The sequence below is a fragment of the Rana temporaria genome, chromosome 2, assembly GCF_905171775.1.
Source record: "Rana temporaria chromosome 2, aRanTem1.1, whole genome shotgun sequence".
Classification (NCBI taxonomy): domain Eukaryota; kingdom Metazoa; phylum Chordata; class Amphibia; order Anura; family Ranidae; genus Rana; species Rana temporaria.
Window position 1 is genome coordinate 460,111,868 of NC_053490.1, and position 20,064 is coordinate 460,131,931.

The 20,064-nt window shown below is 47.7% G+C and overlaps 1 protein-coding gene across 5 annotated transcripts in view; it reads left to right on the forward strand.

Moving 5' to 3' along the window:
* SPECC1 (sperm antigen with calponin homology and coiled-coil domains 1) overlaps positions 1-20,064 on the forward strand; it is a 502,835-nt gene that overhangs the window by 108,461 nt on the left and 374,310 nt on the right. For all 5 annotated transcript variants that reach the window (XM_040338598.1, XM_040338595.1, XM_040338599.1 and 2 more), the window contains one exon: positions 776-911. In XM_040338598.1, the coding sequence (XP_040194532.1) occupies positions 776-911 (136 nt within the window). The remainder of the gene's footprint in view (positions 1-775; positions 912-20,064) is intronic.

Below are 20,064 nucleotides of genomic sequence, written 5' to 3' on the forward strand. Positions count from 1 at the left end.
AGTTACGCTCTGATGTATTGTTTTACAATGTGAGAGTTCACATATACTTTAAGCATATAGAAAAGCGTAGCTGCTGACTTTTAATAAGGACACTTACCTGTCCAGGGAGCCAGCGATGTCGCCCCCCCCCCCCCCCCCCCCGAGGCCGATCCATCCGTTTGGGTGCAGGCGCCGCCATTCTAATTAAAGGAAACCGGCAGTGGAGCCTTACGTCTTCACTGCCCATTTCCTGCTGAGCATGGGCAAGTCACGCTTTGTGAATTAACTAGCCAAAAAACGAAGGGTGGAGAGGTGGTCTTTGGTTTAAGATCACCTCTCAAATGTGTGTGGAACTCCGCTTTAAAGATAGAGGGAGTTTTACATCCTACATTACCCAAAATCCACACCTTATCAAAAAAATCAATAATAACATCTTCTTTATAGCTGATTAGCAGACAAGAACATGGTTGGATTACCTGGTTTGAAGAGCAGCTGTTGATGGCAGCCTCCATCAAAGGTTTTTCATGTGTCCTGCTTAATAATAGGTTAATAACTGTTGATTTTCCTCAGACAATCTTTCATCAATGGGAATGTGGATTGAAATAAAAGTGTTTTCTTCATTGTTTATTTGCCCTGCAATGTGATCATTCTTTAAATATAACAAATGTGTTATTATGGATCGTGATAGGGACATTATGCAGCTGTTTTCTGTTTTCTATGCAGCACTAAGAAGTACGCCTTATATAGAATATATAAATATCTACAGGGACAATAGCCATTCTCTTGTCTGTTGCAGCTGAAAAGAGCAAGCAGTGATGACATGCTCACAAAGCCAGGGGGCAGTACAGCTGCAACTACCTCCAGACTGAAGAAGACTATTACTACAGGTGCCATCTCAGAGCTGTCAGAGAGCAAGTACAGAAGCACCACAGGTAAAATAATGCTGGATTTGCAAAGTTCCCTAATGTTTCCTGAATTATATAAAGCTCCTCTCATATAAAATGAAAACCTTGACATTTTTGTTAAATTGGACCTAAGCTCAGATATATATTATATGTTGCAAGCCTTAAAATGTGTTATCTTTACAAAAGAAGCCACACCCTGAGTAGAAAAGCCTGTCCCTGCCAACATGCTGCAGAGAAGGACTCCTGCTTCCCACAATTAGCAGGGAAAATGAGCTTTGTTGATTGCCAATCTGTCTGAGGCAGGGGTGTATTTAGGTTTTGTGCTGCCCTAGGCCTGACTAAACTCGTGCACCCCCTAATTTAAATATGACCCACCCCTTCCTGTCAAGGCCACACCCCTTGCGGTTTAAGACCCACCCTGAAATTTTCAAGTAGGAACACTAGTTTTGATGGCCTGGGGGGGCAATGGATTCCCTTAATTTGCATAGATTTCGTCTCACTTCCTGTTTGGCTATGGGGCAGGAAGTGAAGGGAAATCTCTGCAATGGGACAGGGATGGTAAAAAATTAGAAGCCCCCCCCCCCCTCAGTTGCAGAATGCCAACCGCCCACATACTGGAAGCAGTGCGGCCGATTTATGGGGGCGCTAAACTAATTTTCCCAACAGTGTAGCGCAAGCCGGCGGGGACACTGTCCGTGCTGCCCCCCTGCAAAGTGCTGCCCTAGGCCTGGGCCTTGTTGGCCTAGGCCAGGATACAGCATTGGTCTGAGGTGTTTGACAGACCTCTGCAAAGAGATGACTGCTTTCATACAGAGAGCAAAGGGCTTTGGGCCAGTTCACACCATAGAAAAACGCAGTCTGGATGCGTTCCAGATGTGTTTCTGCATGTGCGTTTTTGATGCGTTCCAGTGTGTTTTTGGTGTGTTTTTTATACAGTCCAGTGCATTTTCCCCCTTTTTTTTTCTCAATCTTAAATAAGGACATGTGTGTTACAGTGCATTTTTGGTGAGTTTAGGTGTGTTCCAGTGCATTTTTGATGCGTTTTACAACATTTCAGTACAGCCCAGTGCAGGAAAAATGCAGCATGTTCTATTTTTTTTTTCTGGAACTGGAACGCACTGGTGTGAAATATGCCAATGAAAACCATATAACCTACTTTCCATGCGTTTTTTATGCAGAAAAACTGCATGTAGTGTGAACTGGCCCTACTCCGGAGCCTGCTGCCACGCCGTCGCAACTTTAAGCGTATGCTCAAACTGAGATACGCTTAAATGTTGCTAAGATACGACCGGCGTAAGTCTCCTACGCCGTCGTATCTTAGGGTGCATATTTACGCTGGCCGCTAGGTGGCGCTTCCGCTGATTTCCGCGTAGAATATGCAAATGAGCTAGATATGCCGATTCAGAAACGTACGTGCGCCCGGCGGATTTTTTTACGTAAGGCTTTTTCCGGCGTAAAGTTATGCCTGCTTTATGAGGCATAGCCAATGTTAAGTATGGATGTCGGGACAGCGTCGAATTTTACGTCGTTTGCGTAAGTCGTTCGCGAATAGGGCTTAGCGTAAATTACGTTCACGTCGAAAGCATTGACTACTATTTGCGATGTGATTAGAAGCATGCGCACTGGGATACGTTCACGGATGGCGCATGCGCCCTTCGTTAGAGACGTCATTTACGCGGGGTCATGTTTTATTTACATAAAACACGCCCACCTCTTTAAAATTTGAATTAGGCGTGCTTACGACGGCAGATTTACGCTACGCCGCCGTAACTTAGGTAGCAGGTTCTTTGTAAATACAGAACATGCCTCACTAAGTTACGGCGGCGTAGCGTATCTGAGATACGCTACGCCCGCACAAAGTTACGGCGGGCTATCTGAATCTAGCCCCTAATGTTTAGGGCAGTATGTGCCCAAGAACGAATGTCTGTAATGCAGGCTTCAGAGCCTCACTGAGTTTTACAGGTTGCCAGCAGCGGTGCTGGACTGTGTGCCCGTAACTTTTGCTTGGACAAAAACACCAGGATACCATACACTGGGCCTTGTGTCTAAAGAATACCTGTGTGCTGCTATGTAAACAGTTAGTGAAAATAAAGTAAAATATAATGAAATATAATAAATATGTGAACAGCTGCAACCATTCACTAGGTGATCTCACACTACAACAATATTATTTTAAATTAAAATCAATGGTGCGCTTTTTCTATAACTTCTGTACAAAAAAATGTTACCAATAAACTATTTTATACTTGCCAAATGCAATATATCCAATAAACAAAAAATATAATAAAACAAACTTAAAACAAAACAGAAAGATTGGAAGTTCATTAAAGTGAAGTTTCACCCAAAAACTTAATTTTTAACCTTAGATTGATGCTCATTTTTTTTTTAAATCGAAGCAGTACTTACCGTTTTATAGATAGATCTTCTCCGCCACTTCCGGGTATGGGCTGCGGGACTGGGCGTTCCTATTTGATTCACAGGCTTCCGACAGGCTTCCGACGGTCGCATACATCGCGTCACGATTTTCCGAAAGTAGCCGAACGTTGGTGCGCAGGCGCCGTATAGAGCCACACCAACGCTCGGCTTCTTTCGGCTACTCGTGACGCGATGTATGCGACCGTCGGAAGCCTGTCAATCAAATAGGAACGCCCAGTCCCGCAGCCCATACCCGGAGGCGGCGGAGAAGATCTATCTCTAAAACGGTAAGTACTGCTTCGATTTAAAAAAAAACACCCGATTCCCCTTCACAAAATGAGCATCAATCTAAGGTTAAAAATAGTTTTTCGGGTGAACTCCCGCTTTAAGATTAAAGGAGTTGTACAGGCAGAAGGCTTGTTATGCATTCTATGCATTAAGATAAAAAAAACCTTCTGTGTGTAGCAGCCTCCCCAGCACCCCCCTATTTACCTACCTGAGCTCCTCTCTCCAGCGATGTCCACGATCCCCTCAGTCATCCAGGAAACTCCTGATTGGCTCAGATGGAGCAGTGGCACTATTGGATCCCGCGGCTGTCAATCAAAGTCAGTCAGCCAATCAGAGGAGAAATGGGGCGGGGCCAGGCTGGGGCTCTGTGTCTGAATGGATACACAAAGCTCTGACTCAGCTCGGGTGCCCCCATAGCAAGCTGCTGTCTGAGGGGCACTCAGAGGAGGGAGGGGCTAGGAGCAGCAAAGAGGGACCTGAGAAAAGGGGGATCTGGGCTGTTCTGTGCAAAACCAACTGCACAGAGGAGGTAAGTATAACATGTTAGTTAATAAAAAATAAAATAATAATTAGCCTTTACAATCACTTTAGTAAACCTATGTTTGAAGCAGATATACAGTCCACCCGAAATTCATTACTGTTCCAATGCTTGCTAATAATGCTAATAGTGCTAATAATGCTTTATCCGTGAAAATGGTACCTTCACCACCCCAAGTGAATTGGCCACTTACCTTCAGGGAATGACCAGATATGGTCAGACAAATCTTTAGTGTCTGTAGGCATCCAATAAAATAATCCGGATCTCACCCAGTGCCCGTTCTGATCAGCAAAAATGTTTCACGTCTCCCCAAATATGCAAATATTTAATTGCGCAATATCACTTTCAAAATTGTTACAGTTTTAATTAAAAGATGTGTTGCATAAAAAACAGTGATGGCTACTTTCCTCCTGACTGTCCTTCCTGGTGTACGAGGCTCCCGGAAATGATGTGACCAGCTTCACCGACGCGTTGCGTCACTTGTCATGTGACTTCTTTGTACAGAAGTTATAGGGATAATCACACCATTAATTTTAATTTAAAAATACACTGGCCCTTGACGCCCAGTGTCCATAAGGACTATATTGGAACCAGAAACTCCCTTGGTCCTTCAGTTCCAGACATTCCAGGTCACATACCGCCACAGCAGGGCTGCATTATGGGCACCAACGTAAGCAGAACATTCATTCACTTCTACTGAAGATTGTGCTGACATCAGCGCCTTAGTGCAGTACAGGGACCTGTGATGTGGAATCAGTGCAGCTGTTTCCAAATAACAGGTACACTTTCTGACCCATCCTGCCTCCTAGTGACTTAAGCCTAGCACACATGGGCCGAATGTCGGGTGACATCAGCCGGTTCAATAGAAACCAGGCGACATTCAACCTGTGAGTATGGCAGCCGGTCCGACAGAAGTCATCCATTCGAAGGGTCATGACCGAAAAAGGTCTGACAACCGGCTCACGATCAGCACTTGGATGGGAGTGTTCTGGCGAGGGGGCTGAACACAATAGAACAGCAGGGGAGGTCACGGTACTAACATCGGACTGTTGGTACAACGACTCCGATGGGAACTGTCATTTTTTTTTTCATTCAACCGGCTGGTAGTGGTAGTGTGTATGGGCCTTTAGCTGAGGCACTTGTATGAAGCATCTATAAAGAAATTAAGAGTTCCCAACTCATCACAACCATGTCATGGATTGGGAGAAGATCTCCTCACCCCAATCCTGAATAGCAGTTAAGCCCCAGCGACTGAACAAATTGCATTTCTTTCACCCCATCACAGAGTGTATTGCCATGTGACAGGTAATTACGTATGGGCAATGGCTGTCTTGCTCAAGGTCAACTAGAATTTGATGGTGACACAGTTACTCCCTACCATCACAGTACTATTTCTCTGTTTCAACATTTTTTTCACAATATTTCTGCTGTTGTAATGATTGAGAGATAATACATCTGCTGACATAAGACTTTAGGGAACTGTATGTATTTGAGGCATTTCTGGTTATAGTTCTTGAGATCTACTTCTGATAGGTTTAAAGAGGACATGAACTTATTCTGGCTCATAGATTGTTCTGTAGATTGTTGGCTTAGAGAAGATACCTTTCTTACTTTTATAATACTCTCGGAGGTGTGCTACCAGTGAGCATTGCCCTGGTAAGTGTTGGCATAATAAAAAACTGTGCCTGGTGTCATATTATTCAAGAGTCAACTGTGATTATGATTGGTAGAGGTATATTGGGAGACAGGGGTCCTAAAACTGTCCGTCCGACTGCTGGAGACCAGCCTATGGCCAGTAGGAGTAAAAATGGATTGATGTCATAGATCAGTGGTAGTAAAAAAATGTGTAGTGCTACCCCCTCAGGAGCCGCTGGTTGTAATGGGATCTGCCTATTAAGTTACCTTCAATCGTTGTCTAGGGTGATTGTAGTGAGTAGAGCAGTAAACGAATGTCCAATCAGCGAATACGATTTTCTGAATGCTTTATTGTCTCGGCCCAACACGACCAACATCAACATGAGGTAGGACAGAAAAGGTTGATGAAGTAAGAGAACCTTGCAGTATCAGGCTTGGATAAGAGACGAGCAATCCTGCTCTCAGTAGTGATAGATATAGTTCGTCGCCACTCTAGCCAGAGTGGGTGAAGTGCCCCCGGACAGACTCCTGCCACAAGCCTGGCAGCCGAAGTGTCACTTTAAGGTTTCTGGGAGGAACAGGCCTCTGCCACAGGCCTGGCTCTAGTGGGGCCTCTGCCACAGGCCTAGAACTTGGATGAGCGGAATAGTTGAGCTTATCCTCCCAGTAAATGTTGCTTTGGGGTCACCGACTGACAGTACTAAGGTTATCTGTCAGTATTCGGTCACCCAGATCCCTGATGGTTCGTTCAGCTTTTCAGACAACCTGCCTCTTGGTTCTCCATGAGCCGATCCCCCACCGCACAGCACGTAGCTTGGGATCTCTTCAGTAGAGTTGGGAACCCAGTAAGTCACTGGGGCCCCCGGTAGCATCAGTTGCTCCAGGCCAGGAGGGCCCAAAGTCAGGAACTCCACGTTGCGCGCGACCCCAGGCCAGGTAGGCCATAGTGGTGGGGCCCGCAATGTGCGCACACCCGAAAGGTGGGTGCCGCACCCGGAACAAGGAACGCCCCGTGAGGGAAAACTCCTCTAATTGGCTGCTAGGAAAAAACGGCTCCGCCTGGACCTCTCTGGCACCACCTGCCGCCCAGGGATGGTGTCTCATCCCTAGAACGCAGTCTAGCACACAGAACAATGCAGATTTGGCGACAGCCAAATTTGACATAATTCAGAATGAGAGCAAATTCTCTCTCTCATTCTCCCACTAACTTTAGCGTAGCGCCTTTAATGAAAGTAAGGGGGCGCTACAAATGCATTGGTGTTGTCTGGGTAAAAATAGAACATGCTGCATTAATAAAGGAAAGGGAGTAACCGCTCCAGGTGGGTGTGTTGAGAAGATCAGCAACAGCTGATCACTAAGCACTAATCGGAGTGTGAAACGCGTCGGCTGTTTTCCCCGAGTTCTGCTTGTTTTGTAGTGCATTTTTATCCTTTTTTACAATAAAGACAACCTTATGGTTTTTCTGAAGTGCGGCTGTCCATCCCGTCTTTCCTCATATCAAATGCTGCATTAATACTTAGTGCAATTCATGACACAGCATGCTGCAACACACGTGAAGGAAAGAAAAATTATGTATTTGGACTCTCAGATCTATGAAACACATCGATGCAATGCATTAAAAAAAAAAAGAAACATCAACACAGTACATTAAAAAAACTCAAGTGCATTTAGTATGCATCAATATGTGCTTAATGCAACAAAAGTGGTCTGAATCCAGCATAAAGCTGCCCATACACAGTTGACATTTTAAATTTTAGGAATGTTTGTTAGATTTTCCCATCATTAGTGGGGTCAAATCAATGTTCATTCCCAACCGCAGTGATGAGAAAATTTGAAGTAGCAGGATGAAAAAAGTTTTCTCAAACAAACAGCAGTGAATTTGATTTTCATTCAGGAAATTCTATTCATTTCAAAATTGAATGTTAAAAGCCAACACTGTTTTGAAGTTCTTTCTTTTGAAGCCAAGTTGTCAAATATATGAAGAATTTTTATATGAAAATCCATACAAATGTCCATATGAACGTTCATTCGAAAATCTGCTAGTGTTTGGTCGGCTTTTACATTCCTATTAGTAATATCTGGTACACACAGAGACGGCTCTTTAATTAGGCGGACGCCTTAGGCCTCACACTCACAAGGGCGGCTGCCTAACTTACCCAATGCATTACCCCAGTTTTGAGGGACAGGGGACCTTAACGTTGCTGTGCTCAGGCAGCGTTAAGAGCCCTGACTCAGGAGCGGGGCCTCCAGTGTCCCTAACAACCAGTGAATATCGGTGACACCACCCCTTGTGACGTCAATGACCCAGCATGCCCTCAGTCAATGATGTCACAAGGGGGCGGGTTCAGCAGGTGACATCTCTGGGTGGCCCCTGCCCCTTAGGTATCTGGGGGTCACCTTGTTAAAGGGGGCGTTTCCAGATTCCGATAAGCCCCCTGCCTGCAGACCCCCAAATCACCGGCCAGGGTTGTGGGGGAAGAGGCTCTCTGTCTTGAATTATTTTTCCCATAATGGGGGTGAGTGGGGCCCCATGTCAAGTTTTGCCTAAGGCCTCACAAGGCCTAGAGCCGCCTCTGGGTACACATGATAATAATATTGGACAAATGATCTTCCATTTTTTTGCATGCTAGTCTCATATCGAAAAACAAGAGGTTACTAAAGTTGTGAAAATTCTCGTACAACTTCGGAAGTGATGTAATGTATTATATTGCATTGTAATTTATTCTTTTTTTTTCCCAAGCACTCATGGTCTTGATCACACAATTTTTTCCGTACATGTACTATACTAATAACACGGAAATGTTCTGTTATTGTACGAGAATTTTTTTTGTGCCTGTCCTTTCGGATTATTTCGCAAGAACTGTTGTGATCGGCTTTTGAAAGCTGTGTACTAATGATCAGATTATTGAACGATCGCCCCAAAAGCGGTGTTTTTCGTTCAATTTTCTCATAGTGTGTACAGTACTAGGCATGAGGCTTGAAACCGAGCTACAGCACTGCCATCTAGTGGGAATATAAAACATGACCTTTGTATTGGAAATGTAGAAATTAGCAAAATATATGTATTGGCGTTGAAGCCTCTCCTGTTGAAATGTCAGCACCAAAAACTATATTAATGATTTGAAGTTGTGATTTGGGACTTTTTACCCTATGTTGTAATACAGGAAAGAAAAATGAAGATGTTGTCCATAACAGCTATTGACACGGGTATTTTATTCACTAGACAAATTAATGTATAGGGTTTGCCTTTGTAAGACCCCTTTTACACTGGAGGCGTTTTTCAGGTGCTTTAGTGCTAAAAATAGAGGCTATAAAGCGCATGAAAAAAGCCTCAACTGCAATTCCAGTGTGAAAGCCTGAGTGCTTTCACACTGGGGTGCTGTGCTGGCAGGACGTTAAAAAAAAGTCCTGCAAGTAGCTTCTTTGAGACGCTTTAGGAGTGGGTGAAATCAATGGGCAGCAACGCCAAAGCGCCTGCAAAGCTCCGCGGCAGTGACGCGTTGTGGGTGCTTTTAACCCTTTATTCGGCCACTAGCGGAAGTTAAAAGCGCTTGAAAAACACTGCTGCTAGTTTTAGTGGTGTTTTTCTGGCGCTGGCAGTGTGATAGGACTCTAAAGGACAGTTGAGTAAGAAAACCATCAGAACTCCTTGTTTTGTTTAATTCCACTTAATTAATGCAGATTCCATTGTAGTCCAAAGATTATATTACTTGTTAAAGGACTTCATTTAAAACATTGGCCCGGATTCTCGTACGAGTTACGCCAGCGTATCTCCAGATACGCCGTCGTATCTCTGAGTCTGAGGCATCGTATCTTGGCGCCTGATTCAAAGAATCAGATACGCCAGAATTTGTATAAGATACGACCAGCGTAAGTCTCCTACGCCGTCGTATCTTAACTGCATATTTACGCTGGCCGCTAGGGGCGTGTACACTGATTTACGCCTAGAAATATGTAAATCAGCTAGATACCCCAATTCACAAACGTACGCCCGGCCGACGCAGTACAGATACGCCGTTTACGTTAGGCTTTTCCCGGCGTAAAGTTACCCCTGCTATATGAGGCGTAGATGAGGCGTACCAATGTTAAGTATGGACATCGGGCCAGCGTCTAATTTTTCACGTTTTACGTTGTTTGCGTAAGTCGTTCGCGAATAGGGCTGGGCGTCATTTACATTCACGTCGAAAGCATTGGCTTCTTGCGGGTTAATTTGGAGTATGCGCACTGGGATACTTTCACGGACGGCGCATGCGCCGTTCGTAAAAAGCTTAATTTACGTGGGGTCACATTAAATTTACATAACACACGCCCACATCTACCACATTTGAATTAGGCGGGCTTACGCCGGCCTATTTACGCTACGCCGCCGCAACTCTGGTTTGAGAATACGGCACTTGCCTGTCAAAGTTGCGGAGGCGTAACGTAAATAGGATACGTTACGCCCGCACAAAGATACACGCTTCTACGTGAATCCGGGCCATTGTCTGTAACTGGTTGTATGATTTCACCTGAATTTGCTGGAGGTGTTGCTTCTTCTTTTACTTACTGAGAAAGGAATATAGGAAGTAGCATGGCACTTTAGTTCCCCCATACCTCTAGAGTAAAATAGAGATGTGCCGATCAAAATTATACAAGGAAATGAGAAGCAGTAGAATAAAGGATTGCTAAACAGTGAATATGCATTTGAATGTAAAATCTGATTATGCCATGGTAATAAAAAAAGGTTTATTTTTGTACCTGGATTTCAACATGATGGCCCTGTGGGTTCTGTTGCAATGGCTATGTGGGCAGCAACAGGAAAATCCTGCCATCTTTGTTGTCCCTGCCAGCCTTGCATGTGCAGTGTTAAAAGGAAATTGACAATATGGCAGCAATGATCAATGCATGCACAGTAGAGAGAGGACTACTGCGCATGTGTGGGTCATTGTTACCCTATTTTGTGTCATAAAAATACAAATCTGTGCATGTATAGCAAAACAAAAATGGCAACATGGTGATCTGAGCATGTGCAGTAGCGTGTTAAAGTCCAGTACCTTCATCGCTATCACGTTTTAGTGTGATCACAATGTGTATATAACAATGCACGCCAAGATAATACCAAATCCTGCATGAATTCCAATGCCACTTTTGTCACTCTGAGGCCCCATACACAGGAGAGGATTTATCCGCAGATACGGTCCAGCGGACCGTATCCGCGGATAAATCCTCTCGAGGATTTCAGAAGATTTCTATGCGATGGCGTGTACACACCATCGCATTGAAATCCCCGCTGAAATCCTCTGCCGATGACGTGTCGCGCCGTCGCCGCTATTATGACGCGGCGCCGGGCGCGACGCTGTCATATAAGGAATTCCACGCATGCGTCAAATCATTACGACGCGTGCGGGGAACCCCTTTGGACGGATGGATCCGGTAAGTCTGTACAGACGAGCGGATCCATCCGTTGGAATGGATTCCAGCAGATGGATTTGTTGAGCATGTCAGCAAATATCCATCTGCTGGAAATCCATCCCAGGGGAGATTTATCTGCGGATAAATATCCGACGGAGTGTACACACCATAGGATCTATCCGCAGAAACCCATTTGATGGGATTTATCTGCGGATAGATTCTATGGTGTGTATGGGGCCTGAGGGTATTCCTTGTGCAGGACACCAATTTGAATTTTTCTGCATTGGATACTGTTTTTTCAGAAAAGAAGGAGGGGGCTGGTGATTGTCCAGCAACCTTAGTGATGTATAGAGGAGAGGACAGAGGTGGGTGATTGGAATAGAAGTCTGTAATTATGGTCGGAGCCCTACGGCCGACACGGACATGGACACATACTGACTAGGACTCACAACATACAATGGACCTGAAGTGTGCGCTGGCCCTAATGGACGGTACGCCAGAATAAGGGGGCATACCCTGTTAAATGATAAATGTTGTGGAGAGGAATGAACCTGGGAATTCCTGTTAAATGGGATGGGGGGGGTGGGCGAAGTGCGCCGGAAGTCTCGTGCTGAGACAGGAAGCCGACGGAGCCCGGAGGGAGGCGAGGAGATTATATAGGCTCCCCGGGCTCCTCCCATAAACACAGGCCGCTGCTCGGCCTTATTACTTATGGTCGGAGCCCTACGGCCGACACGGACATGGACACATACTGACTAGGACTCACAACATACAATGGACCTGAAGTGTGCGCTGGCCCTAATGGACGGTACGCCAGAATAAGGGGGCAAAACATTCAGGTAGGGTTATGGTTTTATTGAGTCAGAACATTAGTGAGCAAGTATGGCGAAGGCTTGTGCCATCTCCGCCTGAGGGTCAGGAATGTACCTAGCGAAGCAGGCAGACTTCCACCTGCCTAGCTTCTTAATGATATGGTCGGGGACCCCGTGTCGCGAGGCGGTTGAGGCTGCTCCGATACGAAAGGAGTGGCCCGAATACTGGGTAGGATTGAGGTGCAGAGTCCGAAGGAGGATCCTCACGTGTTTAATGAACTGGCTGGTGTTCAGAGGTTTGTCCGGAAAAGGGAGTAGAGGAGCGGAGTCTGATTGGGCTGGCAAAAGTAAGAGTAGGCGGTCCAACACGGATACTGGGCACCAGGCGTTACCTGTCTTGTAAATGGCGATGTCTAAGCCGGGGCCTGATTGCTGTGTTTTGGTGGTAGTGAGGTGAAGCGTGAAGCGGTCTTGATGGCGGACCAAGTGTCGTCTGCGCAGGACTTGGCCGGCAGGGCTGTTGAAGGCAAACTCGCTGGGTCGGAGGAAACCATAATACGCTAGGTAGATGGCCGCTTGTATGACCAAGCTAGGCAGGAGGCCAAACGGGGATGTGGCGAGGATGGCGGACAGGTCTCTAAATATGGTGCTGGTAATGGGCAGGCGTTTGGCGTTGACAACTGGTTGTTGCTTCCGGACTGCGCGTAGGGCAGCTTTGACTGCGTGGGACGTAAACAGCGAAGGCTTCGCCGGATCGTGTAAGGCCAGAAAGTGCTGGACGCCAGCCAGGTAGAGACGGATAGTGTTGTATGAAAGGGACTGGCAAGTGTGACAGTAGGAGATGAAGGCCAATACGTGCTTGACACTCGGGGTGGTGTTAGCGGAGTGGCGCGTCAAGAAGTTGGTAAAGGTGTCCCAAGCCGTGTGATAGGCTTTGAGGGTATTGCGGGAGAGAGACTGGTTGATCAGCTGGGTAGCTTGCTGTAGGTGCTGTGTCAGTCCAGGGTCAGTTGAGACCAAGGAGGGATAGGGGCTGAAGATGGATCGGCTGCGGGTTTCTGCTGAAAAAAAGAGGCATAATTAAAGCGGGACAAGGCGTCTGCGGCGAGATTACACTTGCCGGGGAGGAAGGTACAATGCACATTGAATTGGTGTAGCAAGGACAGTTGCACTAGCCGACGTAGGAAGGACATTACAACAAGAGACCTGGACCTGCCCTTGTTAATAATGTCGGCTGTGGCCTGGTTGTCGGTGGTGAAGGTAACAGTTTGTCCAGCCCAGCTGTGGCCCCAGAGTTGGGCGGCTGCTACGATTGGGTACAACTCGAACAAGGAGGACGTCTGGGTGAAGCCCGGGATCGCTAGTATTTCTGGCGGCCACGGTCCTGCGAACCAGTGGTGGCCAAAAATAGCTGCAAAACCTGTGGAGGCTGCGGCGTCGGTCACTACTTGTGGGGAAAGGGGTGACACTGACGGTATAAACATTGATATACCGTTCCAGTTGGTGAGAAATTCTTCCCACATCGAGAGGTCCGCTAAGGCTGCGGTATCCAACCTGAGAATCTGATCAGGGTCCTGTGCATGGGAAAGGAAGACCAGAAGGCGTGACACGAAGGATCGGCCCTGAGGGATGATCCTTACTGCAAAGTTTAGCATTCCCAGGAGGGACTGCAGCTGCTTCCTGGTGCAGCCCTGCGTTTGGGTGAAACTATGGAGGACTGCCCTGATGCGGGTCAGTTTGTCGGGGGGGAGGCTGGCTTGCATGGAGGTGGTATCCAGATTAACTCCGAGGAAGGTAATGGAGTGTGCTGGGCCTTCTACTTTGTGTTCTGCGAGGGGGACGTTGAGATTTTTGAAGACGAGTCTCAACTTTTGGAGGTCTCCTGGAGGCGTGTCGGGTCGTTCAATTAGCAAAAAGTCATCCAAGTAGTGGATGACTTGTTGACAATGGGCTTGGTGCACGAGAATCCAGGTGAGAGTCTGTGCGAAGGTGTCGAAGAGCCAGGGACTAGACTTGGAGCCAAACGTCAGCTTGGTGGCGAAGTAGTATGACTCTCTCCATTTCATGCCATGCCAACACCAGAGGGACGGGTGGATAGGCAAGAGTTTAAAGGCGTCTGAGATGTCGGCCTTGGAGAGCCAGGTGCCCGTGCCAATTTTAATTATGGCTTGGATTGCCATGTCTACAGACGCGTATTTTAGGGAGAACTCCTCCGAGGGGATCAAGGAGTTCAGGCTGGGGGTGGGGGAAGAATGAGGCGCAGACAGATCGTAAACTAAACGTGTTTTATTTGAAAACTTGCCCTTGACAAGCCCAATAGGGCTGACTCTCCAGGTGCTGAAGGGGGGTGTGGTGAAGGGGCCTATGATGAAGCCTCGCTCTAGCTCTGTCTGTAAGAGCTGGTCTATGGCCTGCTCGTCTGTGGCGGCTGAGCGCAGGTTTCTACATTCGTGCGTTGTGTGGGGTAGTGAAATGAGGCCTGTGTGGAACCCTTCTGTGAAGCCTTGGACGAGGAAGGTGGTGAGGGAGGGGGTGGGGTGGGAGGTGAGGTAGAGTTCCAGCCAGGGGATGTTAATGCGGCCTAGTCAGGTCTTCTTTTGTTGCTTGACTAGGCATAGGGTCCTGGGGTGCGCTCTATGGCACGTAAGGCAGACATGGAGCAGACGGCATTGGCTGAAGTTGCAGGAGCCATGGTTAAAATTATTGCAGATGGCCGCGCCGCCTAGGGTCTGTACTGGGCGCCCGAACTTGTCGGCCTGGGACGTCTGCTGGGTGGCCGGTAGGCACGGAGCTGCCCTCGAGGTCGAGGGGAGTTCGAACGGGCGAGTGTTGGAGGTGGTGCTGGCGGTGTTGGCGCACCAGGTGGCGGTGTGAGTGGAGGACTGGCAAACAGCGCATAATGGTGAGCGCAGGCCAGCAAAGTGACGGCAGAACAGCTCGGTGTCCATGAGACTCCAATCTGTAGCTGTCTGGAACTGCAGCAGCCTGGCCGCTGCTTTGGCTGAGAAGGAGCGGTGGTAGTCATAGAATGAAAACCCTCCGTACTTGTAGCCCAGATCCACTATGGTGTGGAGATAAAGGTCCAGCTCTTCCCTCCTACTGGGTGAGGCGGAGCATAGGACGTCTCTGAGCATGCCAAAGGCCAAGGCGAATTCCGGGACCGATAATTTACGGTTAAGCCTTGGGTCTTTGGCCTTGAGGACCACTGAGACGTCTCCCCAGGCGTAGGCCTTGTTCTCGGCTAGGTCGTGTACTGAAATGAGGAGGGAGGCTAGGTTGATGTCCTTGCCGTCCAGGATGTCCTTCCTGATGTTGGCAGGTACCAAGTGGGCTGGGAGGACTACGGAGCACTTGCCTGCGGGTGTAAGCGGGAGAGGTATTTGCGGTTGTACTGTCGACGGGGTGAGCGTGGATGGATCGGGGGTAGCTGTAGGTGGGCGAGCCTCCAGAAGCATCATTCTCGTCTGTACGTCTGTAATAGTGGTGGAGAGTGTTGCGACCATGTTGTGGAGTTGGGACACGGTGGTGGATATGGAGTGTAGCGAGGTTCGCTGGGTGCTCGGTCCGGGTGAGGCTGGTGGGGAGTTGTTTGAAGCAGGAGGTGGGAACAGGAGCCTGAAGAGTTCTGCCTTCCTGGCTGTGGACGGAAAGGGCACATGCTTGCGCCTCAACTCCGCTGTTAACTTGGGGATGGTCCATCCCCTGAAGGAGCGTGCGCTGCCGCTCTCTGAAGCAGGGGGCGGTGAGGAAGGGGCAAAAAGGTCTTCGCTGCCGTCCTGAGACATGACTCAGGGTAAGTCGTGCCCTGGGTACGGAGTCTTGTCTACGAGGTCGGGGTGGGACGAGCGGGAACCTGCAGGGGTGAGATAAAACGGGTTGTTTCCGTGTCCTGCCGGGGATGGGGGATCCCCCTTTTTTTTTTTTTTTACCTGTAGAAATTACTGAATCTGGTGTGCAGGGGGAGCTGGTGAGCTTGACTGACCTGTGGAGAAATGACAATATATAAGGACGGGTGCTAGCCAAGCTCGAATGTTGTAAGCGACCGACGAAGGGGGTGAGGCGGCGAGGACGGCTTGGTGGCCGAAATGTCCCATGACAGAGGCCTGAAACGGTGCGTTGCTGGTGTGGCTGGCAACGCGGGGGCTCTGGAGCATGTGCTGAAATGAGGGTGACACTGTTGGGGAACGTTCGAGGCAAGGCTGCCAGCGGGAACGTGCAGGGGTTGAGATCTGGACTTGTGTCAAGTAAATGAGTGACAGAAATTCCCATGGCAGAGATGCGAAACTCTGGAGCATGTGCTGAAATGGGGCTAAAAGAGAGGGGCATGTTTGGGTCCGGACTGTGTGTGAGGACGTGTGTGGGCTTGCTGGGGTGTGTTTGTGGTAGGGCGAGTGGCTGAAATGAGCCATGACAGAGGCATGAACCGGTGCACTGTGATTGTGACTGACAACCGGGCTCTGGAGCATGTACTGAAAGGGGCCACGGTGGATTTGGCCATGTATGGAATGGGGTGAGGCTGCAGCTGAGGAGGTGCTTGTGTACACCCAAGATGTACTGCAGCTGGGTAAGAAGGGAACGTCCCACAAGAGGCGTGACAGTGCGTTGTTGTGTGGCCGGCGACTGCCGGGCTTTGGAGCGTGAACTAGGGGTGAGGCCGCTGCTGAGCGAGGGTGCGGCGGCTGGTGTGCGTGCGCGTGAGGAGTGCGGGTTGTGTGGAGGTAAGCGTATGGAGGCAAGTGGGGTGTGTCTGGAATTGCTCTGAAGCCAGTGGGGAAAAATGAACGGCTGTGTAAAAGCATGAGGCACGGCGCAACAATTGACAGGGTGAGTGCCTCCTGCATTGCCGTGCAATTAAAGGGGTGCAGTAACCCGTAACCTACCCGAGGGATGAATCACGTGGGTTTCCTATGTGGGATGGAGATATGCGTCCCTGCTCAGGTGGGGTTTGGGGATGAGCGATTCAGCTGCAACTGCAGGGAAACAGGGAAGCTGCAAGTTTGGTTTGCTGTGCGGAAGTGCGTGTGTGAAGTGGGTAAGAAAACAATGACAACAAAACACGAGAGAGGAGAAAAAAAAAAAAAAAAGCAGAGGGGAAGAAAATATACAGTTTAAAACGACATGAATACATGCAGCATGGAAAGTAGTGATGAGTGCCTGTGAATCAACATGTGCATGTACGGCATGTGGTAATCGTTTAACTCAGCCACCTGAGACACATGATTTATCCAAAACATTGCATGCCCTGGAGAGCCCTGCAGTGAACATTTATAAGAAGCCACGCAAGTGTTGCAGCACTGATAGGCATTCTGATTGTGCTTCTATGCAGTGAACCTATGAGCGTCTCTCAATATGCAAGACAAGTGAAGCTGTCCTAGGTTGGATGCAGATTGTCAGTGAGCAATATTTACATATTAAACGTGGGAACATTTAGACAAGTGGACGTGCAAGTGTTATTCCTGTGTACGGCCAGGCAACCATTACATTTACCGGACAGGTAATTGACAAGTGACAGGAGAATATGACCAAAGGAGAGACAGTGAAAAAAGGGGAGGGGGGTGAGCAGGACGTGGGGCGACATGTGTATAAATGTGTGGCCGCTGCAGCCGTGCGGGCTGTGCTGGTGCGGTGGGGGCCGAAATGGCTGGTGAGGCTCCGGTGCGGGCGGGGGTCGGGTGCTGGGGGAGCAGGCCTACCTTGTCGCGGTCGGGCGGAGGCGAACGGAGGGGCGTCTCGGTGTCTGCGGCGGTGTGTGTCGGCTGGATGACGCGGATGCGACGGATGACGCAATCGAAGTGCGCCGGAAGTCTCGTGCTGAGACAGGAAGCCGACGGAGCCCGGAGGGAGGCGAGGAGATTATATAGGCTCCCCGGGCTCCTCCCATAAACACAGGCCGCTGCTCGGCCTTATTACTTACCGCCACTTCATAATCGCTATGGAGCTTAATTTTTTTTAGCAACAGCTAAAAGAAGAGTTATGTTTGCATCAGATACTTTGATTTTATCTGAATATAGATTCAGCAGAACAAGTTCAGGAGTAATGCCGCGTACACACGACCATTATTCTGGTTGTAAAAAATGCCGTTTTTTTTAATGTCATTAAAAACAATCGTGTGTGGGCTCCAGATGTTAAAAATGGGCATTAAAAAATTTGAACATGCTCTAATTTTTCACAACGCTTTTAACATTGTCGTTTTCTAACGTTGTAAAAAATGGTCGTGTGTGGGCTTTAACGACGTGAAAAAAACGTGCATACTCAGAAGCAAGTTATGAGACGGGAGCGCTCGTTCTGGTAAAACTAGCGTTCGTAATGGAGTAAGCACATTCATCACACTGTAACAGACTGAAAAGCGCGAATCTTCTTTTACTAACACAAAATCAGCAAAAGCAGCCCCAAGGGTGGCGCCATTCGAATGGAACTTCCCCTTTATTGTGCCGTCGTACGTGTTGTACGTCACCACGCTTTGCTAGAGCATTTTTTTTTTCACGATCGTGTGTAGGCAAGGCCATTTTAATGGTCGGGTTGAATAAAACATTGGGCCAGATTCAGGTAGACTTACGACGGGCGTATCAGTAGATACGCCGTCGTAAGTCCGAAACCCCGCCGTCGTATATTTAAGCGTATTCTCAAGCTGAGATATGCTTAAATATTGCTAAGATACGACCGGCGTAAGTCTTCTACGCTGTCGTATCTTAACTGCATATTTACGCTGGCAGCTAGGGGCGTGTACGCTGATTTACGCCTAGAATATGAAAATCAGCTAGATACGCCTATTCACAAACTTACGCCCGGCCGTCGCAGTACAGATGCGCCGTTTACATAAGGCTTTTTCCAGTGTAAAGTTACCCCTGCTATATGAGGCGTAGCCAATGTTAACTATGGATGTCGGGCCAGCGTCGAATTTTCCGCCGATTACGTCGTTTGCGTAAGTCGTTCGCGAATAGGGCTGTGTGTAATTTACGTTCACGTCGAAAGCATTGACTATTTGCGGCTTAATTTGGGGCATGCTCACTGGGATACGTTCACGGACGGCGCATGTTCGTAAAAAGCGGCATTTACGTGGGGTCACGATGATTTTACATAAAACACGCCCACATCTTACACATTTAAATTAGGCGGGCTTACGCCGGCCAATTTACGCTACGCCACCGCAACTTACGGAGCAAGTGCTTTGTGAATAATGCACTTGCCTGTCAAAGTTGCGGAGGCGTAGCGTAAATAGGATACGTTCCCTACCTGAATCTGGCCCATTGTTTTTTCTAGACTATTAAAAACATAATTTTTTTCAATCCTAAAGACGGTCGTGTGTACGCGGCATAAGGTTAACATCTTGCTATATAATGATTTTAATATAAAAATTAACTTTGCACCGAAAACTGTTTACTGATGGGCAGTGATACCATACGTGAATATATGTCCCATTGTTGTTTGACATTTCCAACACAATGGGGAGCTTCAAACGGCAGGGGTTCTCAACCATCGGAAGATGATTTTATAGGATAATTCATGGGAATGTGAGTCAGATAATAGCTTTGATGATTCCTTACAGATTGAGTCTTTTATTCAGGTACAGTTTAAAGGAACACTAAAGGTTTGTTTTTTATTAGATCAATTGATTGCTGTAAGCTATAGCATTTAAATATCACTTACCTGGTTTTTCCTTTTGACCTCCAAAATACAGTAATCCAGGTTTGAAAATGCCATTTCCTGTCACTCCTCTTCTTGCTTTCCACCAGCATCTGAGCTGTTTTGCATGGTGGAAAGCAGAATGTGCTCACCCCCTCCCTATGACTACAGCCCTGCGTGAAGATGCTCTTATTCCTCACAGGCATGGAGGCCAAGCCTAATGGGAACTGTAGTTCCCATTAGGCCGTGATGTAGCAAGAATGAATGCGCACCGCAAACCAGGAAGTCAGTGAGAATAATGATTCAGGAGTGACAGAGGTGAATAAAACAGCTTGATTTCAACAGGTATCAAACTAGTTATAATGCAAAACATTACTTTTTACTTTATCAGCTACTGTCAGACTTTAATTTAAGAGGAAAATATTTTTGTCTTTACAACCCCTTTAAATCTTTTTTTCCCCATTTACTTAGTATAGAG